Source organism: Berghia stephanieae, chromosome 7 (assembly GCF_034508935.2).
Source record: "Berghia stephanieae isolate SIO BIC M18660-M18661 chromosome 7, UCSD_Bste_1.3, whole genome shotgun sequence".
Lineage (NCBI taxonomy): Eukaryota > Metazoa > Mollusca > Gastropoda > Nudibranchia > Aeolidiidae > Berghia > Berghia stephanieae.
Window position 1 is genome coordinate 32,940,295 of NC_088366.1, and position 24,729 is coordinate 32,965,023.

The 24,729-nt window shown below is 35.2% G+C and overlaps 1 protein-coding gene across 1 annotated transcript in view; it reads left to right on the forward strand.

Annotated features, from left to right (window-relative positions):
• Positions 1-24,729, forward strand: part of LOC144977108 (RNA-binding protein 39-like) — a 30,070-nt gene that overhangs the window by 1,793 nt on the left and 3,548 nt on the right. The window contains exons 2-11 of the mRNA XM_078921907.1: positions 1,530-1,611; positions 3,316-3,368; positions 4,428-4,460; positions 13,412-13,633; positions 18,239-18,356; positions 19,964-20,260; positions 20,905-20,970; positions 21,175-21,397; positions 23,661-23,901; positions 24,478-24,662. Coding sequence (XP_078778033.1) covers positions 1,558-1,611; positions 3,316-3,368; positions 4,428-4,460; positions 13,412-13,633; positions 18,239-18,356; positions 19,964-20,260; positions 20,905-20,970; positions 21,175-21,397; positions 23,661-23,901; positions 24,478-24,662 — 1,492 coding nt within the window. The 5' untranslated portion in view covers positions 1,530-1,557. The remainder of the gene's footprint in view (positions 1-1,529; positions 1,612-3,315; positions 3,369-4,427; positions 4,461-13,411; positions 13,634-18,238; positions 18,357-19,963; positions 20,261-20,904; positions 20,971-21,174; positions 21,398-23,660; positions 23,902-24,477; positions 24,663-24,729) is intronic.

Sequence of the window (24,729 nt, forward strand, 5' to 3'; positions counted from 1 at the left end):
GAGAGAGATTTCCTTTGGGAATATAGCAGGGAATAATGATAATAATAATAAGAATAATTATTATTATTATAATATTAATAAATATTGGTTGCATTTTTATGCACCATTTGAGGTGTACAAAAACGCACCATTTTAATGCACCGCCGTTGGTGGTCCTGGTTGATTAATGAAAATGTTGCTGCTAGAAGCTCGAAGGAAAAAATAACGATAAGTGTTGAATTGTAAGACTCAATTTATTAGACAAAGTACTGTAGACGTTACTGGTTTCCCCTTTATCAACAAAACATGTGGAATAAGACACTAAGGACGAATGGGAGATGTGTAGTGTGAATGGCGTAGGTAAGGTAAATAAACATAACCAATGATGGGACAGGAAGTTTTTTATAAACATGATAAAAAGTTTTTGAAAAAGAAAAAAAAAAGAATTAAAAAATGCCAATAAAATGACAAAGACGCGGTAAACTATGATAATGATAAAATATTGTAAAATGATAACAATCGACGTTTACATATAAATGCATGTCGAAAACACATTGAATGGTACCGATGATATTTTCTAAAAAAATATAGTTAATAACAATAATAGATTAATTTAAAGTTTTAATTATATATCCAGGAACTATAACTATTACAACAAAAATAATGTCTTTCTCAATAAAGTAAACAATTTTTACAATTCATAAATGAGCTAAATAATTTTCCACCATCTTTGCTTACTTGTTTTGATAGTTATTTTCATCTCTGATTCAGATATGTTGTTGGATCTACTTTTGTGGAAGTGTGATAATAAATTGTATTCTTTTGTATGAGGAAGACAGGAAAGGCTGTGGACACTGTGGTCGGTTTTGGGACAAACAACACCTAGGCCTAGGGATTCGTCCGCGAAATAAAATAATTCCTGACCATCATCAATATTCCCAAAATTGTGGTCGGAATAAACCAATTATAGAAACAAAAGAAGATCAATAAAGTTAAAAGGTAGATAGATAGTGAGAATTTTAATGGTTAGTGGACTATGAACAGATTGATGATTAACAAGTTTCTTGCTGGTTGAAAAAAAAGGCGAATTGCCAGTTTTATGTTCTCAGTTCAAAGTGGCAAAAACTTACATTTCATTGATCCATTTGCTTTTTTAAAAGAAGCTAGATTTGGCATTTGATTACTATTTACTTTCATCTTGTGTTAAATATCACTTGATATTAACTAATTTGGGATACAAATAACCATTGGCATTTTTTCAAAATATTTGGTATTTTTCATATTTGGCATTTTGCTTAAAATCTTTCTGCCAATAAAATCAAAAGTCCAGGTTTTTGATTATTGCCAGACAGGTGTCTGCCAATAATTGTTTTTCTTTATTGGCAGACATGTCTGACAATAACGACAGCCCTGATCCGAAATGAGGACCCATAGTTTCTACAGATTTCCTATGTTTAATATTAATTACTCATATATGGTCAGTTCGTCCCTATTGCTACAGACTATTCAAATGCACTCTGTGATGTCTTGTTTTGCTATTTTTTCCTCAGGCTCATCAGATAATTCAAAAATAAAAAAATGGCAGATGAGTTGGATGTTGAAGCCATGCTAGAGGCACCATACAGAAAAGAGGTAACTCATCATACAACTTTGGTTGATCTGTTTAGCAATGAAATTTCATTATATTTTTTTAATCTTGTCTTATTGTCATTTTAATGGGCTTCACGAAAAGTTTGACTATTCTGTCAATATAAACATCTTTTGTGATGTGAGATATAGCTCTGTGTTAATTTTTAAATAAAAAAATAAAAAATTGTGTGTGTGTGTATGTGCCGTGTCTGTGGGGGTAGAGGGGGGTAGTGAGAGTACTACTTCAAACTTCAAGCATTTTATTTTATTTTTTTCCTTCAGCAAGTTTATTAATCCCCAAATGTCTGACATTTTTTGTGTGTGGAATATCTATAAATGGAATGTCAATTGAAAATGATTTTTTGAAAATGGGTTTTTGTATGATGAATGTAATGTGTATTTTATACTGAATTTAGTTTTTATCACAGGGCAGAATCATTATAGACAACAGATTGAATGTCAAATGTGAAGAGACCTAATAGAAGGCATCCAGAGGCAACTGCATTTCATGGTTGGGGTAGTGGAGAGCGGGAAGGGGTTGTTGGAAACTACGATTGAATATGTGGAAGACTGGACAAAGGGGCAATTTCAATTTATTGCATTTTTCTATGTCTACCTCATAACTGGTAGATTACATTAGTTATTGTTTTAATGTGTTTTTTTAATAGTTAAGTCTCTCTGGTTGACTACTAGAGAGTAAATAAGTCAGCAAGTAGTGTATGACTCTAAGATTAAAAAAAAAAGACATACCGGTTAATATCTTCAACACAATCACTCCTTCCCCAGAGGTATTATATATATTTGTACTAGTTACCACTATTCTGTGACTTAACTCACTTTTTACATGCCACATATCATCAGCTCTCATCGCCACTGGTATGAATGTACAAATTCTTCTGTTATGGGCAGAGAATTATTTTTGGAATTATTTTGCATACAAAGACTATCGCATAGATTGATTGAATCTAAAACTACATATTAGAATAATTGATTGAATCTAAGACTGCAGATTAAAATAATTGATTGAATCTAAAACTACATATTAAAATAATTGATTGAATCTAAAACGACAGATTAAATTAATTGTCTTCTTAATTTGGCCAAATTGATTTTCTTCTGCTTTTGGGTTATGACTTTAAAAAGAAGTACCATGTTTCTATTCTACTCTTACTCTCCATTTAATAATTTTTAAGGGCTACCAATCCTGCCATACCCTTGACTTACCGGTTTCTCACCAGTACAATGCGACTTTAATCACATCTGAAATAAATTAAAATTTATACATGACATATTTTACGACTATGACTCAACAGATATAAATTTGTATCAAATCTTTTCATCAGTGGTAGACTTAGGCAGACTTCACTAAACAAAACAATTCTTTAGCTAAGTTCCAAATTTGGTCGAAACATGCAGAATTAAATTGAGAATTATATCTGGAATCTGTCTTATCAACTCACAGTTTGAACTTTATTCTGTTTTCAGGTCGTTTCAAATGTGGATATGACCGGCAACTATTGTGGAGAAAGTTTAAGATTGATGTCCACTGACAGGGTTTATATAACTTGTTTCCCCTTTTTCAGATCCCTGATGAAATTTCATTAATTAATTCTGTTGTTTTATATTTGTCTTTTTCTTCCCCTCCTTCTCCCATTTCCTTTGTTGCTGTGATGATGCTGTTTCTTCATATGATGTTTTGGATAATAGGAAGACGCTGGAAGGTCAGATAAATCAAGCTCATCATCAAGGAAGGAGAAAAAGTAAGTATGGGTAAATATATCTTGTGGATGGCAGCGTGTGCCATCAGATTGGAAAAGTTGCTTGAAAACAAGTGGTAAGTATACTGCTACAGGTCTGACTACTCTGTGGAAAAGAAATTGGTATTTGCCTCTCAGACACAGGGCTGCTTGGGTAACCAGGAAATGGCTTTTTAGGAGACTTGTGACTCAGATCTTCGTATTTTTTTCCATTTCAGGTGAAGACAAACGTTTAAGTCCGATATTGATTTCAAGCTCCAAAGCTGTATGAAATGTATACTGTTTTCAGTGCCATCTTTACTTCTCTCTAATTTATTTTCTGTTTGTAGGGGGACCTTCTTTCTCATTGTGCTGAAGCCAGAGCATCTTCTGTTTTCCTGTGCATTTAATACACAAAAAGAAACTATTTGCATTTGTATTTTTTTTTTCTTTACAAATCTAACTTGATCCTCTTGTTGTGTTGGCATAGGTGTCTCTTAACGGTGTCGTTTTGGGGAAATATGAAATAGATGCAAACTGGACATGAGGGGACAGGTACGTTTTTGTCTGAGTAAGAAAAGTTAAACTACCATATACATACAATAAAACAACTCCTTCTTTTATGATGTGTGGAAGGATGAAATGGATTTCGTATGGGGTGAGGACAACTTTAATTACTGTACCCATTGTGTTGGGGGAGGAAAAGAGATCATCTTTTTGATATATGGACAACACTGGATATCGTTGTGTACATGGAACTCTGTTTAGGGTATGGGATGTGAAAGCAATTGGGTATCATACAACATTTTTTACATTTATTTTTAAAATTGACATTACTTTCAATTCTTTGTATTTTAATTTATTTATTTTGTTTGTTTGTTTATTATTTTGATCTAAGATACTTTAAGAGTAAAATTAAATGTATTCATATTTATTTACATTAAATACTACTCATAATTAAATCCCACCATTAAAACTTTCCATCATGCTACTAATTAATAAGTGGTGTAATAATTAATTTTTGTCTTGGCGAATTTAATTTAATTTTTCTTTTTCTTTGTGTTTTTCATTTCTGTTCTATAGGAGAAAGCGAAGCAGGAGCAGAGAGAGGAGGAGGTATGTTTGATTTATAGCCCATCATTGTTCAAAACCATGTTTGTTATGATAGTAATGCATGTCAGACTTCATTCGTATTTTAACTAATCTGTGACCTAGCGTTGGTCACTTTTCTGCAATGCAATTAGTGGATGATATGATACTGACTACAAGGATGCCATTTTTGCAAATGAATGGAAAATTCAAGCCACTCAAACTGAAATATGTTTGGAAACAGCATTTACATTAATCGTCAGATAAAATAAATCTGATTGCATTAACTACTATGTGGTACCTGGAGCATCTTACTTTTTATTTTTGTCCTCCATACTATTTATCGCTTGCCGCTTTATGTCGATTTTCTAGAATCTGGGTGGGGTTCCTGACCTCCCATAGTAGGCAGGGAGGTACATACTATGTTTTCTATCCCCCTATATGTTTTCCAATTTGCTTTCTGTCTTTGTCTTGGAATGAGATTACTTGGTTTTGCCCTGGGCGGATACCCTGGCTGAGGGAAACAGTCAAATGTATAGTTTTGGTAGGTGATCTTTTTTTCCTTGTAAATCATCTCTCTGTTATGCACCGTATTATGTTTTGTATACATATTATATATGATTTGAAAACATTTTGAGTGTATTCCTCTTAGTAGGGACCTGTGCTTTTGTCTGGATGAGACATTTAGGTGGTCTCAAACTAAGTACTTACGGGTGGTTGGATGGGAGCATCACCCTTGAATCATATACCTATGATGTTCGCATGGGTGTACGATCCGATAGTGATGTCGTTTCTTCTTCTCTTTACTAGCCTATCCTGCTTCTTTGGTTTGTGATTGTATTTTTGACAGGGGATATTTTTTTTTCTGTAAATCTTCTGCCTGTTTGTTCTTGGTTATTTATAATTTAGCTTATGATATCTTTAGGTGATGATTTTGATTTACATTTGTACTATTTTTGTTAGATTGCTTGTTTTTTTGTTTCAGCGGTCTCTCATATAACCTCAATTGTGTTGGAAGAGACCTAAAGCAACAAACAAACAAACAAAACTAAGTACTTTGATAGTGTACTCTTGGGATCTACATCTGTTTCCTATTTGAACAATTCCCCTTTGTCTTACCTTTTCTTGGGTGCTTTAATTGTAATTCTAGAACTTTTTACTTTCCCATCTTCTTCCATTTTATTGGCGCAGATATAACCTTGATGTGTTGCAAGCACCGAAAAACCCTTAAAAACAAAAACAAACAATTTTCTAGAATGTCACTTCTTGGTTGTGTCCAGGCCTTGACTGATGTCTTTTGTTGAGAGGGAGATTGATGGCCGATTTTTTTTGTGGGAGATATTTTTTTGTGTATTTGTGTGATTTAGTATATTGTTCTTTACAAAGGCAGACCTGCCAACCTATAGGATTTCACTTACTTTAATACGATTTTTGGACCCAAATACGTGGATATGATTCCAAAGGATTTAGTATTTAATATTTGAAGTGAATGATGTTGATGTTGATACATTTGATGCAATGACATACAGTACATCAACTGTTGACCCTGTTTCTGAATGATGTATCACATTTAGTACTATAGTTATAATTTCACTTAGTTATATGATGCCGGTTTTCACCAATATTTTTCTCATACCCTTTTGAGGATTTACATAGAATTATGCATGTAAGCTTATTTTATTATTTAAATGGCCTCAGGCATGGGTCCTACTTTTTTGGGATATCCCGGAATTCCGGGGTACAGTTTTTCCGGTACTAGATTTTCCAGGTTGTGTCCCACCTCATAACGGGTCCGAGGTGATCGACCAATTGAAGGCAATTTTTACACTGAACAGGTGAAACAATTGCACTGCAATTTTTTCACAGTAAGCTTTGTATCAAAAAGAGTTCCATAGTTCTCATCTGCTTGTACTGCAATGGGTTGAACTTCCTCTGATTTGAGGATAAAGAGGTGGGGCATTCGTGTTAATCTCTGCAACTGCTTGTACTGCAATGGACTGCATCTCCTCTGAATCGAGGGTAAAGAGGCGGGGCACTCTTGTTATTTCAATAAACGAGAAATCAATTAATCAAAATGACTTTGTGATTGACATCATCATCAATACCACCAGTACTATGACCACAACATCACTACTACCATTAATACAACCACCACCACCTTATCATTGCTACCACCACAACCACCACTACGACATCATCACTACCACTCCCACAACCACCACCAATTCATGATCATTCCTACCACCACTACTACCACCACATCATTATCGCCACCACCTCAACTACAACCACATCATCATCAGCACCACCACTAGTGCAACACTACCACATCATCACTACTTTAGTCATCATCGCATCATTATCACTATTAACTCTACTAAACCTAACCACAAGATTATGATCACCACAACCAACATGAATACAACAATCACTACCGCCACTAATACAACCACTACAAGGTCATCTTCACTGCCTTCCTTACAATAACCACCAGCATGTCAAAATGATCACTAACACCACTGTTACTTCAGCAACCACCACCACCTCATCATCATCAATACCACCACTGCTACAATCACTATCACATCATCACCATCTCTACCACCGCCACTTTAAAAAAACGAAAGATGGATGTTTTTATGTGTGAGCATCAATCATTGACTTCAGAAGACAATTTGGATATCTAAATATTTTGATTTTCAAAGTCTAATATTTAAAAAAAAATTTTTCTGGACAATCACTACCACGTTACCACCAATACTTCATTCACCACCACCACTGCATCATCACACTACAACCACCACCACTACACCACAAGATCATCATCGCTACTTCAAAACTCTGTATGTGGTCTTTCGACCTCCCATGGTGCGCAGGAGGACACTTGCTGTGTCTTCTATTGCCCTGTATCCATGGCTTACTCTACTCAGGCCTCCCGATTATGCAGGCAGTTAAAAATGTGGAGGCGAGAATGCCAACCCATTAAAGGAGGGAGTAAAAAGTAACAGCCCTAAACTTGGATTAGGTTTTAAAGAAAGAGGGAAAATTATATTTAACACCACAATCATTATATTGTGTTTTTTCAATTGCGAAATGTACTAGAATTAATATTAGATAAATACTTTAAATTTTATTATTGTTTTTTCCTGTATAAGTCTTATCGGAGGAGGAAAAGAGAACAGCATGTTTACTGCCGCAAACAAAATGGCAGCCTCCTATCGGTGTCAATTTCAAATTACTGTTGTGTCTAATTTGTATTATTTCACTTTGGATTACTTTTCCTCATATCGTATGCAAGTATAACTCTATTTGTTTATTATTTTACCTGCTTTTTAAATTGAATTAACTTTATAATCAAGATTGCTAGTCTAGTCTAACTCTGTTCGCTTACTCTTCTCTGACTGACTCAAAGTGAAAGTAAAGAGACTTCTTAGAATATAAGTTGTCTTCGTCTGCATTAGGTCCCATAATTATAATACAGGTCTAGACTAAACATGGGGAGAAAATGTTGTGTTACGGGTTGCCATTCAAATTATAAATCAACTGATAAAATTACTGTTTATAGACTTCCTAAAAATTTAGAAGAACGTGAAAGGTGGATGAAAGCAATACCCCGTGACAATATCCCAAACACATCAAACACTGTTGTTTGCATCAAACATTTTCCTGAAGGGTTTGAAACAATTTCAGTCAAAGGAAGATTAAGACCAAAAGACCCTCCTTCTATTTTTGATAACATTCCAAGAAGTTTAGTACCAACACCACCACCACTTCCTAGAACAACTACAAAGTCAAGCTCAGCGATACGTTGTCATCAACCAGATGAATTGAATGAATTTATTAAACAAGATGTTGTAGACTTTGATACTTTGTGCTCTTCTATAGCTGGTCGACAATTTCCTTGCGAGATTAATTCTTTTGTAAGCAACAATTGTTTATTCATACAATCAACAGATTACTTGCATTCTTCTGGCATTCCAAGGTTTATGTTAAAAATCAACCCTGATCAAAGCTTCGATGGATATCACGCAGGAGTAAAAACATCAATAACACCGCTTTCAAGAAACAGGATTACAAAAGTTGCACGATGGTCACAACTTGAGGCTTCTGTAGATTATCTTAATTCTTTGGAACTGAATCACAAAAAGTCTGTTTTGTTAGAACAATGTTCAACTTTGAATACAGTTGCAGTAAAAAATGTGAAATATTCACCTGATATCATAGTACGAGCTTTTGAATATTTAGCTACTTCCCGATCTTTATATAATCGTCTTCGTGAGGATTTTGGTTTACCAAGCCAAACCACCCTAAACAGAATATCATCTAAAGTAAACAATACCAGCGATTTAACTTTTTTAACACGTGTCTTTTCTTCCTTAGAGGAACAGCAAAAAAAATATATTTTATTGATAGATGAAGTCTATGTTAAACCTCTCCTAACATATCATGGAGGAAAACTGTTCGGAAAATCTGTTAATAAGCCAGAAGAACTTGCAACAACAGTTTTAGGGTTTATGTTAGTTTCACCTTTTGGTGGTCCATCATATTTAATTAAAATGCTGCCTGTGCGTAACCTGGACTCACAATTTATGTTTGATCAAACAAATGAGCTATTGAATAATATAAAAAAAGCAGGTGGAACTGTAGTATCTATCATTTGTGATAATAATAGAATCAATCAATCGTTTTTCAAATTATTTTCTTTAGAATCTCCTTGGAAGACAACCGACAATATATTTTTATTATACGATTTTGTACATATAGTTAAAAACATAAGAAATAACTGGCTCACAGAAAAAACTGGACAACTTGTTTTTGAGGATAATGGAGATGAATTTACAGCTAAATGGGAACACATACAGAAACTACAGCAAATGGAAGATGAAAGTCTAGTGAAGATGTCAAAATTAAATTATCAGTCTGCTAATCCCAAACCTATTGAGAGACAAAAAGTTCAAACCTGTCTGAATGTTTTCTGTGAGGAGACTAAGGTAGCATTAATAGAACACCCTGGAATGCAAGATGAAAATGTGGACGGAACAGTAAATTTTATATCTAAGGTAATTGAATTTTGGAAAATTATGAATGTAAAATCACGCTTTGAAGACAAACGATTCAAAGATCCATTACGCGCAGCCATTTCTACTGATAAAGATTTAGGATTAAAAATACTTAAGGATTTTTCTGATTTTGCTTCTCAATTACAAAGCCAACAGGGTAAAAGAGAGAAAAAATTTACTCGTGATACTTCTTTAGCCATTCAACATACATGTAAAGGAATTATTGAACTAACAAAGTATTTATTGGAGTCTTCTGAATATGTTCTTCTTGGAAAATTTACAACTGATCCCATAGAAAAAGCTTTTGGTAAATTGAGACAAGGCAGTGGTGGTACTTATTTCATTAATGTCCAGCAAATTCTTGAAAAAGTTAATATCTTTCAAACTAAATTACTACTTCGTCTACGTTTTGATATTGACGAGCTTTCTTCTGAGTCAGGTCATTCTTGTGACAAATGTGGATTTGTGTGGTCAGAAGAAGTTTGTGAAATTGTTGACAATTTGCCAGATCTAGAATCTTCCGTCAAAGATGAAGTAAAACAAAGTTTAGTATACATTGCTGGTTATGTCACACGTAAGGATCACGCAGGTGAAGAGGAGGACGTTTTATTTACCTATTTTAATAAGTTTGGATCTTATACATCAAATTTAGACAGAGGGGGTTTGAAGAAGGCAAATGATTTAACCTGTCAGTGGACAATTTTTTCCTACATTATTTTTCAGTCTATTGCAAACAACGTGTGTCGAAATTCATTAAGTAATACTTTGTATAAAATTTCGGAAATGTTTGATTTTCAAATTAAAGAGCACCACTGTAACATACTGAGCAACATATTGCTTAACAATTACTGCAAGTTGTCCAACATGCCATCTGACAAGGAGCCAAAACAAAAGATTTTAAAGCTATCATAGAGGTAAATCTTGTATTCAAACTCTTTTTATTATTTTTTTCTCAAAAATAATATTTCTGGCTTTTTAAATGGCTTATAGTACTCATACAGTGCCTAAATGAGTATATTAATGATTTTATTAGATAACTGCATTGTTTACCATTAAAAACCCAACTGTTAAGATAAACCTGTTATCGCCTCCACATTTTGTCTACTGCCGCACGTTGGTCAGGCCTGAGTAGAGTAAGCCATGCCTGTATCTGTTTGTTTGAGTTGCTTTCTGTATTTTTCTAAGTGGCACTCATCATAGCCTCAGGCCACATTTAAGCTGTTGCCACTTATTAAATAGAAAATTTTAAAGTGAAAATTAAATTGAACTAACATCTTTGACGATGAAGCCTTCAATTAAAAACTGAATTGGTAATAAACTTAAACATAAAAGGATTATTTCCCTTTATAATAACTAAAATTACTCTATTTTGATTTATAAAATTTATAATGATCTTTTTTTTTTCTTTATTATTTTGTAAATTACAAAGTGGGCAGCTTTAGGAATGGTATTTGGTTCAATATGAATTCTCTAGAACCATTTAGAAGTATTTAACTTGTCTTTACATATTACATACTTGTGAATTTCCCATCATTTGACCAAAAGTAATAGTAATAGTATGTAGTTGTAGAAGCAGTAGTGGTAGTAGTAATAGTAGTTGTAGGAGGATTAGTAGTAGTGAATGCTCAAAAAAATAATAAAAGAGAGATGGATCATTAGATAACATATATGGAAAATATCTTGCCACTGTTGCAAAACGTCATCTATTGAAGACCACTCTCCCAAATATTTTATCTCAAAATTTACTCATACAACTGATTTACTGGGCTGGCAGATATCAGTACCACAGCTTCATTTGGTACCTCTGCATCATCATCTCTTACCATCACGACTTCTACAACTGCCATTACAGCATTGTCACTGCCACAACCACCACCTCATCACTTTTACCACCACCACCACAGCTTCATCATCATCACCACCAACGCTAGACCACCGTCGCTACAACAACCGTCACTTCTTCCACTGGTACTAGCATCAATACAACCAACATGTTTGGAGTCTTTTGGTTTCGAAAGCAATTTCCCTAGATATTGCAATTTCTTAGCATTATACTGATTTAAAATGGTCATTAAATTTTAGTTTCTTGATAAACCGAACATTTTGTAATTACTAGAATGAGTGGTTGAATGATGAAGATCAGATTTTTTTTGGATTTGGGTTTGGTATTAGCTTTTATATAAATTTTTGTATAGTGCACACTTTTCTACGTGCACGGACAAAAAACACTTTTTTGTTTTAAAAAATAAACTTTTCAGGGTCATAGATACACTTTTCATCCAGGTCTGCAAAGGTGAGAGTTTCCAGTTGATTTGAAATCAGACCTCGGTTCAAACCTGCTATTTTGTAATTTTGAATTGTGGAAATGATTAGATTCAATACCATCACAGCCACTCCACCATCATCATCACTGTCACTGTCCTCACCACTACGGTATAATTATCACCACACCACCATCATCATCATAACATTGTAAGGAATGATCATTACCACCTCAACTATCGCCATTATCACTTTAATTTTTTTTTAAATTGCCATTCATACTGCATGGTGATCACAGTCACGAGTTTTTGTTGTGAATCATTAGGGTCTTATGGGTAAATTCCACATAATATAAATGAATAATAGTGATTGTTCAAGACGTTTATAAGCCCAATGTATGTGTAGATTGCCTTATTTTGCGTCATGTTTTCAAATTCCGGCGGAGGAGCATGCCTATGCACCTCTCTTTAAAAAAGCTCAACCACTTCTGCTGGTCAGTTGGATCCAATTTTCTTTCAGAAGCCATGGTTTTCAATTCTAACATATGTCTTTATCAATATTGTCGTTACCAATCCAGTCACTGCCCATTAAACATTAGGTATTGCTCAGCCACCAGGGCCACGATGGTAAAAATTAGACCTGTAAATTCTCAGTCAATTAACTGAAATCAGTCAATTTGTCAAATTCAAATATTTTTAAAAGGGAAAGAAAGAAATGAAGAAGAAAGAAAGAATTCATGAATCGTAGTCAAATGACCGTGAAGTCAGTAATTAGGAATGTTCCACAGCGCTACGCATAGCTCAAGGGCCGTTTATATTTACGATGGATATATTGCCACGGTTAAGAGACGCTTCTTAGAATTGTGGTGTCTGAACAGACCCCAGTGTGTTTTCACACAGCCTTCGTGAAATTATCTTTTCACTTTCCAAACCTGTCGTGATCCCAATGGTAGCCAATTTTAAATGAAGCCGCCGAGCAATAAATTTCACTGTTTCGTCTACGCTAAAATTGACCACATTTACTTGGCAGAACTTAAAAGTATTAAAAAGTTTAATGCGAATGCCGGAAGTGCGTTATGAAGACACCTTTAAATGGAAAGTTATATGATTGCTACAAGCACATCTCGATTGCCTCATGTTGTAAACAAACTGGTTGATCGTTTCCTCACTGATGTGGGTACCTAATTATAAGAAACAATTGTAAGTAGCCTAATTAATTCCCACGTAAATTAGTTTTCTGCCATTGTTTTGCTCAAGAGAGCTTGCTGTTTACTATTCATCTCGATTCTTTGGATTTTTCTGATACGAAACGAAGAGTTTCAGTGAGGTTCAGTTTCAGTCTCAGTCAATTTTTATAGAGCTCATTTACAGGTCTAAAAAATGAGCATACTAATGAGCAGTTTATCCCATCACCAATTGATAAATGTAGATTGGTGTTTGCAGCTAAATTCCCTGTCCACCTCTTTAGTCAAATGTCTCACAATACAGATGATGAAAATAAAGAAAATACTGCTTGTTTTTTTCCCAACTGTCAGTCATACATGCTGCAGGTGACCGTCACAAGATTTTACATGGAATATTATTTAGGTACTGGTGTGTCATGTCTTGGTTCAAATAAATAAATGAGGCTAACTTATTGTAAAATTACTCTTTTTAGGTCCCCTAGCCGAGAGAGGAAGTCAAGAAGCAAAAGCAGGGAGAGGAGAAGAAGAGAAGATAGGGATAAAGGTCGTCGGAGAAGCAGGAGTAAAAGTCGTGAGAGAAAGAGGAGCAGTCGCAGCAAGAGCAGGGACAGGAGGAGGAATAGTCGTAGCAGAAGCCGAGAACGGAGGAGGAGAAGTAGGTCACCAAGGAGGAGATACAGTAGAAGTCCACTCAGGTGAGTTGTATTGCTTATTGTTTATTGCAAATTAAAATTTTAAAATTATGATTTTCTTGGTTTGATAGAGGCAATGAGAATAAATAAAACCTTTTTCATTTCACAAGCTGGAAGACCTTGGTGAAAGAAAGTTTGAAACCAAGTGAGGACTAAATTAGTAATGACTAAGAAAATGTTTTTTAAAAGTTTACTTTACAAAGTCATCATTTTCTTTTTAGGTGGAATTAGATTGTTGAATGAAAATTAGCATTTTATGAAAAATCATAAAAATTCTGTATATTGGAAAGAAATGGGTTGAAATGAAATAAGGAATGGATAAATTCAGAGCTGCCAACTGTCACGGAACTTCCGTGAAATTCACGGAAATAGACTACGAGTCACGGATACACGGAAACACACCATTTTGTCACGGAAATGGTTGCACGGGCGAAATAAAAGTAATTTTTTTTTTTTTTTTTTTTTTTTTCTCTCGCCGGGATGCATAACGTTTTAAAATCGGATGTCGGGTGATCAACGCGTGCTAACAACAGGAAGTTGCCTTAATCTCGTTAAGATTCAACCCGACAAAAACCGACAACGGCATAATATTCATGGGCGGGGTAGCCAAGACTGGCCTCAGTAAGTAAAATCCAATCGTTGTGAAGGAAATGACAGGCCCTGTCACTGCCGCAGGGTGTTTTCAGCTTTGATTTTTATAAATTTGCCGACAGAAAAGATATGTTTCAGAAATTGCGATTTAAATCCTATTTTATTTGCGGGTGAAAATCGTTGACATTGCACTTTGTTTAGTAAAAATTGGTAAAAAATTACGACTTTGGTGATGAAAAATGACTTTGAAGACAATTATTGTAAACTTTTAAAAATATTATGAATAATTTATAACTCCCTTATTTGTGGGTCGATTTTGTCATTCGAGGTATCAATTTTATTGTAATAAAGAGATAGGAACTTCAGAGTTATTTTTTCTGATGCGAAATTATTACTTTGTAATTTTAGCACCAAGAAAAATAGTCGGTAAATAAATTTGTTACACCTCTTTGATAGACCGCCAGGGTCCGTTCGTGTAGAATTGTGAATCAAGCGTCTCAAAGTCTTCGACCAATCACAGGCTATCTATCCATCTGGCCGAAACAAAGACGCTTCTCCCCGTCGATGTATTACGCTATTGTTATGCAAGGAATATAACACCTTATTGAGTAGGCCTAAAACCTAAAATTTAAAAGTAAAAAATAAAATTCTGAGGAATTTGAAAGTCACATTGCTGAAATCAGCTTGAAAAAAGAAGTACATTGGTCTTTGTTTCATAAAAATCGGTTGAAAACCAACTGTTTTACGAATAAATTTGATTTTAAAAATTGCTTTTGTTTATTTTAGCTTTTTTAAGCAACTTTTTTATTTATCGGCCGATTTTCTTGATTTTTATATCATTCTTTATATCTCAAAGGGACGAGATCAGTGATATACTTTGTTTGTTTCAAATGTAACTAGAACATAATTTGGCTTTTTTACCTATCGACCATGCCTGGATAATTTATTCAACAACGTGGCGATGTGACGCAACTATTCCATGGCCGTCTTCCACTGCCTAAACGATGATTCAATTCATTGTTGACGGCTGTTGACACGTGAGCTGCCAGAACGACCAATCGTTGAAGGGTCAAGATGCTCATTAGCCAATCGTTCTTCGGTCAAAAAACTTAATATCTATATTTTGACAATTCCGTAATCGATTTTTTCATTACACACATCGAATACTATACATTGTTTGTTGGATTCGTGTCATTCAGGGAATCGTCGATCGTATTGTTAAAATAATCTTTCATTGCCGATTCTGATTACGAGCGCATGTGTTCTTAGTTCTTTCTTTCATTTTCATTCGATTGTTGGAGCTGTTCATACGTGGTCTTGTCTACTGTTAAATTCGTTTGATTTTTCACTTTATTCACTTTTCTACTTTGTAATAGTTTGTGATTTCTTACTGTGCTTTGAAATGGATACACCGCCAGCAAAACGGAGGAAACAAGCGGTTCTTTATCGGCCCGAGATGACTGAGAAATTTCCTTGTCTCATTAAATCGTCCAAAAGCCCTGGTCACGTTTACTGTACGGTGTGCTTCAATGACTTTTTAGTCGATAGTGGTATGAACGATTGTTCTAGGCATGTCAATGGACCTAAGCATATTAAAAATGCTAAATCAGTGAGTAGTGTTAAGTCTGTGTCTTCATTCGTCAATGCTCATGCTAAGAGTGTGGAGTCGGTGACGAATGCCGAAGTGATGTTCACTGGATTTTTAGTGGAGCACAATATTCCGTTAGCGGCTGCTGATCATGTAGGAAAACTATTTAAGGCAATGTTTTTAAATAAGTCTGTGTCTGCTAGGGAGATTATAGAAAAATTTTCATGTGGCAGAACCAAGTCAACTCACATTGTGAAGGAAATGGTAAATCAGGAGACATCCATGTTGGTTGCATCGATGAAAACAGGAACATTTTCTATTGCCACAGATGCAAGCAATGATAGAAATGACAAATTGTACCCCATCATTGTTCGATTGGCCATAGATGGAAATATTGTTACTTCCTTATTGTCTATCATTGAAGTGGAGGGTAAAAACACTGGAGTAAAAATAGCGGAGGCAATTGTAGGGGAATTAAAGTCAAAGGACATCAGCTTGGATAATTGTTTGGCTTTCACCAGTGACAATGCTAATGTCATGGTAGGTAAAAAGACTGGATGTTATGGTGAACTTCTGAAGTACAATTCAAACCTCATCAGTACAGGGTGTATTTGTCATAGGCTCCATCTTGCTGCAGAGTGGGCAGCCAAATAGTTGCCAGTCAATGTCGAGCAATTTTTCATTGACATTTATTATTATATCGAGAAGAGTGCCAGTAGAGTGAAAAACTTTAAAAATTTCCAGGAAGAATGTGGAGTGAAGCCATCAGAGCTCTGTAAACATGCCCCGACACGTTGGCTTTCACTGTCAAAGACATGCCTCTGGGTTCTGGAGCAATGGCCTGCACTGGAGAGGTTTTTTGAAGAAGAATGCAACAGCACTACAGAGCAGGCAAAGGAGATAGATGCAGAGGAGAATAAACAGGATAGGAAAAAAAAAGTGTTGGACAACCTGAAGTCAAGAACATTGAAGGCTTATATCCACTACCTTTCATTTATCCTTCCTGAATTTGACAAAGTGAATATGCAACTTCAGTCGGAATCTTCAATGGTTCATGTCCAACTCCGTCTGGTACAGCGCTTCATTAGAACTCTTATGACAATGGGGCTAAAACCATGTGCTCTTACCCACAAGGGAGTTACAGATGTTGACTACAAGTCAGAGTACAACAAAAGATCAAATGGTGATCTTGTTATTGGGGAGGGGACAAGGAAGAGTCTGGAGAAATTGAATAAGGAGAAGGAACAACAATTCTATTCATCTATAAAGAAATTTTTACAAACTGCCATTACTTACCTTTTAAAGAATGGACAAATGGAAGCTATTTATTTAAAGAATGCTGAGGTGGCTGACATCAATGTGAGGCAAACAGCCACATGGAAACAGTTGGAATATTTTTTAAATAAATTTCCAACCATTTTACCACAGGATGCAACTAAAGACGAGTTGCAAATGCAATTTGTAGAATATCAATCTTGTGAATTACCAGATAACTTGCCTGATGAAATGGGATTGAAGTGGAAGGTGCTTGGAGAGTCTGTGAAGGATATAACAGGACATCTTTCATTGAACACATTAGCCAAAGTCATGACGTCAATTCTTGCAATTCCTCACAGCAATGCCTCATGTGAACGCATCTTCAGCACAGTGAGGAAGAACAGGACAGACTTTCGGTCATCAATGTCTGTTGAGACACTAGAATCCCTAATGATTCTAAAACAAAAAGATGTAGTGTGTCACGAGAGGAAAAATGCTCCAGAGTTGCTGAAGCTATGTAAAACAGCCACAGCAAGAGCTCTCAACAAGGAGTAATAACTATGGAGGAGTTGTAATTGTAAATAGTGTAAATACTAATGTATATATATATAAATAAATGTGGACTCGTAATATTATTTTATTTGGAACTAATTAAATTAGGACTATGCATGATGTGATTAAATTATGATGTGAAAGACCACCATGACGACACTCTCCATGATTTGACGTTAATATCAGGACAAGAGTTTCTGGTGAGTATAATATTTCATATTTTTAGTGTAAATAAGCGACGTTCTGTTGTCACTGAAGTGTCACTGAAATGTGTCCCCCAAATGACTTTGTCCAAGTTGGCAGCTCTGTAAATTGAACAAAAAGTCACTTCCAAAAATTGATAATTTTCACCCACACTGACCATTTTGCACCTGCTAGCCCCCTTAAGATCGAAGGGCTAGAGCCCAAATGTTCACTTGTTCGGAAAAGTAAGAATTGTGCCTTCGATTAATGTCAAATTTCTATAATTTGAAAATGAAAAATGCCCTGGATTGAAAATCATCAGGGTTGAAATTTTTTTAATATACCAACTGTTATTAAATGGAATGAGATTCTAAAACCCTTATACATCCTATGTTTTATTTTATATTTTAAAATTCTTATTGATTTGCTTTCAATAGAGAGAGACTGCCAGAACTGACCGTGGAAGAGCGGGATGTGAGGACTATATTTTGTATGCAGCTTTCTGCAAGAATTAGACCAAGGGATTTGGAAGAGTTCTTTTCATCAGTTGGGAAGGTAAGCATTTCTTTTCTGTACTCTTTAAAGCACTGTCACAACATGGTGCATTCTGTCACAAATCTATGATGACCATAACTGACTTTTGTCGCAATAATGTGTTAATTTAACAATGCTGCAATTACTTGATATTATCAAGAGTTATCTCCCTTAAACATATGCAATTGGTAACGTCATCCATTAATTCAACCGTAGAAACATAATAAATCCAGACACATTTGTTTTGTGGTGGCCACCACTTACTCTAACAGCGATGCTTTAAAGATGTGGAGTGTTAATGTTTTTGATCCTTTGTGGAAAAGTTTTCCTTGCAGTGGTTGTACTGACACTTCTGTTCAAACTGATGATAGTGAAAGCTTGGATCAGGGATTGGCACTTTCTACCAAAAACAATTGAATAGTTCCTCAAAAAAGAGGCTCTCTTTAGCTTGGAATATTTTGAGCGAGAGCAACATCATTCTTCATATTTAGTAGTGATGATAATCTTCCGGGATTTTGGGAATATCTCAGAAATCTTCCGCTGAATTTACAAAACCACAGAATCACCATAATGTCTTGGTGTCATATTTTGACACATGTGCTCATTCTCCTGAAATTTGGTGACGGTTCCGTTTTTATGACGTCAGGCCAGACAGAATGGAGCCAGATGTCACAGTTAATAAAGAAAGCCAATGGTGTTCTTTGATCAGTTGCTGGTTGAAGAGGAAGGGGGAGGGGCAAATGGGTCTAGATTTGTTTTTCTGCGTTGTAGGTACCTTATTGACCTTATCTCTCTCTCTCTCTCTCTCTCTCTCTCTCTCTCTCTCTCTCTCTCTCTCTCTCTCTCTCTCTCTCTCTCTCTCTCTCTCTCTCTCCTCTCTCCTCTCTCTCTCTCCCTCTCTCTCTCTCTCTCTCTCTCTCTCTCTCTCTCTCTCTCTCTCTCTCTCTCTCTCTCTCTCTCTCTCTCTCTCTCTCAACTATACATTAAATCATCTGGTTATACAGAGATAATATATTACAATAAAGGAACGGTGATTGTTTTTTTTTAACCTTTGGGCTATAGTTTGAAATTTGACACGACTCTTGGGTTGTATTTATAAGCTGCATAACCACTAGGTTTTGGTAACAAAGGTATTGTAGCCTGCTTTTTACAGTAAAAATCTAAACAAAACGAACACTTTCCAGTCTTTTAATTTGGCCAAAAGTTTATCATAATTTCTTGATGCAGCGAGCGTTTTGAATAATATTGTAGGCCGTTAAAATGTTATGTGGAAAGGACAATTCATTCATGCACTTCTTTTTTGACATACATTTACAAAAAGTAAATTTATGTCTTATGATAAGAATGGATTTACACTAGTAGCAGTAATATATTACATCATACAAAACTATTTTCCTGTTATTTTAAAATTTTACTTGTTTTTGATTGTTAGACCGAGCGAGAAATTTACCTCCGTTTGGCAAATTGCTATTATCATCACTGATTTGGGCCCATATATTTATATTGAGCAATCTGGTCTTTTGATAGACTTCAAAAAGTTCATCTAGTGAGTTTGTCAATTGTTTTTCTGATTCTTCTTTGTCACTATTTTTGCCATATCCATTTTTTTCTTGTGTGCTTATCTCCAGGTTCGAGATGTCCGTCTTATCACTGATAATAAAACAAGACGTTCAAAAGGCATTGCCTATGTGGAATTTGCTGATCCAGAATCTGTCACTCTTGCAATGGGCTTGACAGGACAGAAACTTCTTGGAGTGCCTATAATGGTGCAGCAATCACAAGCAGAAAAGAACAGGGCACAACCTGCTACACAGGCACCGGCACAGAAACAGGCACCAGAAGGACCTCTGCGATTATATGTAGGCTCCTTGCATTTCAATATTAACGAAGACATGCTAAGGGGTATATTTGAGCCCTTTGGAAAGGTAAGTGAAGCCAGTAAACAAAGAACAGGAGCTTAGGCTCACTTTGGTAAGATGCATTTGGAATGTTGTAAGGTGAGAGATAGTAAGATATGCCTTCGGTTTTCTCTAAAAAGAAAAATTATCATTACAACTGTCGTAATGAGATAAATAGGGAGGTTTACGAGTTTCCTCTCATGGCTCCCAACTCTAAATGATTAAGCAATTTGCTTGCCTACATCACTTTCACTAATTAAATTTCTTTCACCATAATTCGTATTTAGAATATTATTGCAGGCTTCAGATTCTTGTAGTATTAGGTTGAGCAGTCAAATAACTGGAAATTTGATCACTGAAATTATTTTTGTTTAAATGTAATTTACAAATTACTCCCCCTCCAAACAAAAATCTATTAGCACCAGATGATAATTTTATTTCTGAGGGTTGCTGACCACATTCTCAATTTCCACACAAAAGGAATTGGGGGGGGGGGGGGGGGGGGGGAAGGGGAGGGGCGTTAAAGAGTACAGTGAATTATTAAATTTTCTTAACAGGCTTAACTCAAGACTTTTTGAACATTTGCCATTGATTGATTTTAGCATGGATTTTTGTATAGTTCCATCATCCATTTTCCTCGCGGGATTCAATCTCATCCATTTTAATTTCAGATTGTTGATATCAAGATCATGAGAGACCATGATACACAGAGATCACTGGGATTCGGCTTCATTAGTGTAAGTTTTCATCTTTCCAATTTATAATCTGTAAAATTTGTTTTCTATCTTTTTTTTTTTAACTGCATACTTAGTCTTAAGATAGAGTTATCAAATTAATTGCTGTTTTTACTATGGATAACTTAATATTTGTAGAATTATTAAATTGATTACTGTTTTTGCTATATATATAAATATTTATTTTTTTATAAATCCCCTTTTCAGTTTGCAAATGCAGACGATGCCAAAAAAGCATTGGATCAGTTAAATGGATTTGAATTAGCAGGCAGACCCATGAAGGTTGGTCATGTAACGGAAAGAACAGGAGAACAAGGTCAGGGACCTCAGAATGGCGTTGGTGGCCAGCTGGATACAGATGAGATGGACCGTGCTGGTATTGATTTAGGAGCCACTGGAAGATTGCAGCTCATGGCTAAGCTGGCAGAGGGTAAGAACACCAGAAGTATTTGAAATGCTTCACAATGTACAGAACTGCCATTTTACAATTTCAGATTTTCTGATGGTCAAATTTAACCAAAATCGGAATTTTTCCCCTCCAGATAAGAATTATTCAACCAAAATTTTAAATTATATAAACACGAAAAGAGTTATTTTCTCTGAATTAGATATATTACCACATTGAACTATATTAAATCAATTCTACAGCATTTTAAAGGTACAGTTCATATCTGATGCAGAAATTATACCCTTTTGGGTAGTACTGATACCCCCCCCCCCCCCCCCCCCCCCACCCCTGAAATTCAGATTTTTTGTTGGGAAACACAGATTTTTAATTTTGAAATGAGTGTAAGACTTCAAAAATTATCATTGTTATACTTATATGGAATTTATCATGGATGAAAGGATGTAGTCGATGTAGAACAATGTTATATGACAATGTTGTTCAAAATCTGTATTTTTCAAGAAATGCTATGAACTTGTCCATTCATTTATTGTGAGGTCTGGTGTTGTAGCCCAATAGGCAAGGCCGCGTTTGGTTTTCATTTAAAGTCCATCTTACAAATACGTCCGACAGTCTAATTTATGCTTTCAGTCACGTGTGATGGGTTTTTGCATTTATTTTGCTGTCACTGGGGCTTTCTAATGATATTTTGTTTATATTTTTTTTATTTGTAAATTTTTATTTCATTAATCAAACTGTTTTGATAATTTCGTTTACAAATTTCACAAACCTCAATTTGACCCAACTTCTGGAGAATTGTTTGTGAACCTTGGAGTCAAACTCATAATCTTACTGATGTATCATCATGAAGAATGATTCAGACAATATATAATTCATTGTCTTTGCAAAAATGAAGAAAATAAGGAAAATTACAGGTTTATAGTCCCTCTTGTGGGTTGATTTGAAATGGACAGTGATGATAGCGAACAGAGCAAAAATGCTGCCCAAGCATTGTCTTGAAAGTTATGTACATGATTTATTGAAAAAAAGAGAGTAAAGCTAAGGGATTTGCATCTTCCAAATGAAAAAGCGGCTTTCATTTTTCTAAAAATATATATAAATAATAAATCCCAGTTTGATAAAAGACCCACAATCTTGGGTCACTGTTCTGTCACAAAGGCAGAAACTCTTATGTGTTAAGGCCTTTTTAAAAGGAAAGTCCCTTATTTTTTCTGTGTTAAAAATGTCTTTTATCTATGTAGAAGTCATGCGATATTGTTGAATTCCCAATTAAAGGCTTATTTAATTTGATATCCTTTTCTTAGCTACTTGTATTGGCTTTCGTTCTCTTTTAACTTAAATTTTTTTCATCAACTTCAAACAAGTTTTGTCTTGAAGGCAGTGTATTTAAATTGTTTTGGGCCAAAATTTGACAACATAAATTTGTTGCAAAAATGAAGAGTTTAGAATTATCTGATGATTGAAAGCACTGAGCATTTGATGGCACAAATAGTTCAATAGTAAGTTATAAAAAGATATTTTTTATTCAAAATTGCTGATTCTAGTCATCCATGGCAAAATTTCAAAAATAGCAGTAAAATGAGTTTGTATGTTGGGGGTTTTTTGGGGTTTTTTTTTTTTGTGTAAATTGATTCTGAGTTTGAATTACTCTCCAAGATTAGCTTCTGGGTGGGGATCCTGACCTCCCATAGTGGGCAGGGAGGTACATGCTGTGTCTTCTATCTCCCCATACCAGTTTTCCAATTGTTTCCTGTCATTGTCTTGGAATGAGATTACTTAGTTTTGTCCTGACCATGGCCGAAGTTCCTGGGCTGGGAGGGAAACAGTTGAATGTATAGTTATAGTTTGGGAGAGGATATTTTTTTCCTTGTAAATCATCTCTCTGTTATGCATTGTATTATGTTTAGTTATACATATTATATTATATAATTTGTAAACATTTGAGTGTATTCCTCTTAGTTGGGACCTGTGCTTGTGTCTAGATGAGACTTTTAGGTGATCTCAGACTAAGTATGTTGGCGGTGTGCTCTTGGAATCTACATCTGTTCCCTATTTGAACCAATTCCCCTTTGTCTCTCCTTTTCTTTTGTTCTTTAATTGTAATTCTAGAACTTTTTACTATCCCAGTTCTTCTTTTTTACCGGCGCTGATATGACCTTAATGTGTTGCAAGCGCCATAAAACCCTTAAAAACAAACAAACAAAACAAGATTAGTTTCTGTCATTGGTTTTTTTTCTTTTTGTATTTAAAAAAAAAATTACTCACTGATTTCTTTTAATCCCTTCAGGCACAGGTTTTCAGATTCCCCAATATGCTGCTAGTGCCCTCAATAACATGTCCACCCCAGCAGCCGTCCCTGGTGTCCCAGCAGCTGCTGCAGCAGCAGCCCCAGCAGCTCCAGTAGCCAACCCATTGGCTATGCCTCCAGCTGTACCAACTACCATAGCTGCCCAGCCTCCTCCTGCCACTAATGCCCCTCCCATAGCCACACAGTGTTTCATGTTATCTAACATGTTTGATCCAACATCGTAAGTTTGAATTTTTAATTTTATGTTTTTCTTTTTCTTTTTTTTTGGGTGGTATTTATTGTAATCTTCATTTTTATTTGATTACTTCAATAAAACAAAAGCATGCCCTCATAAGATACAATAAACCTCTTGCATACCTTGCAAACTTTAGACAAATTCCAAGGCCAATTACGAAACTACAGAATTGTATCGAAAATTACAGCTATGTTTAATTTTTTTAAATCTCGAATATGGATAGCTGCTGACTCTGTGCAGAATAACAATTCTGCTGCAATCTCTACCTCTGCTTCCCTTTTCAACTGTTTTCCTTTGTTTCACATTTGTCTTCACACCTGTGACTCAAAAGTTTTGCATGTACGGATGAATGTTAAATCTGTCCATTCGTTTTGTGCCATATCCCTTTCTTTAGGTGCTGTTATTGATTCAGAGGGGTTGTTTTATTTAGGTTACTTTCTTTTGGTCTGAGGTTATATTTTGGCCATTGAAGAATCTCTTTGCAGGTCTGTTTTCATGTTGTATTGTTTTGAAATATTTCTTTCAACGTGTTAATTCTGGTCTCATTTGTTCTTTTTGCAGGGAACCAAGGCTGACTTGGGATCAAGAAGTTAGAGATGATGTGATAGACGAGTGCAATAAACACGGAGGTGTTCTCCATATTTATGTTGATAAAAATTCACCCCAAGGGAATGTTTATGTCAAGTGTCCTAGTATATCAGCAGCCGTTGCATCCGTCAATTCTTTACATGGGCGTTATTTTGCAGGTAAGTTTTCAATTAGAATTGTAAGGAATAGTTTTAAATATAGATAATAAGATAAGCCATTATATAT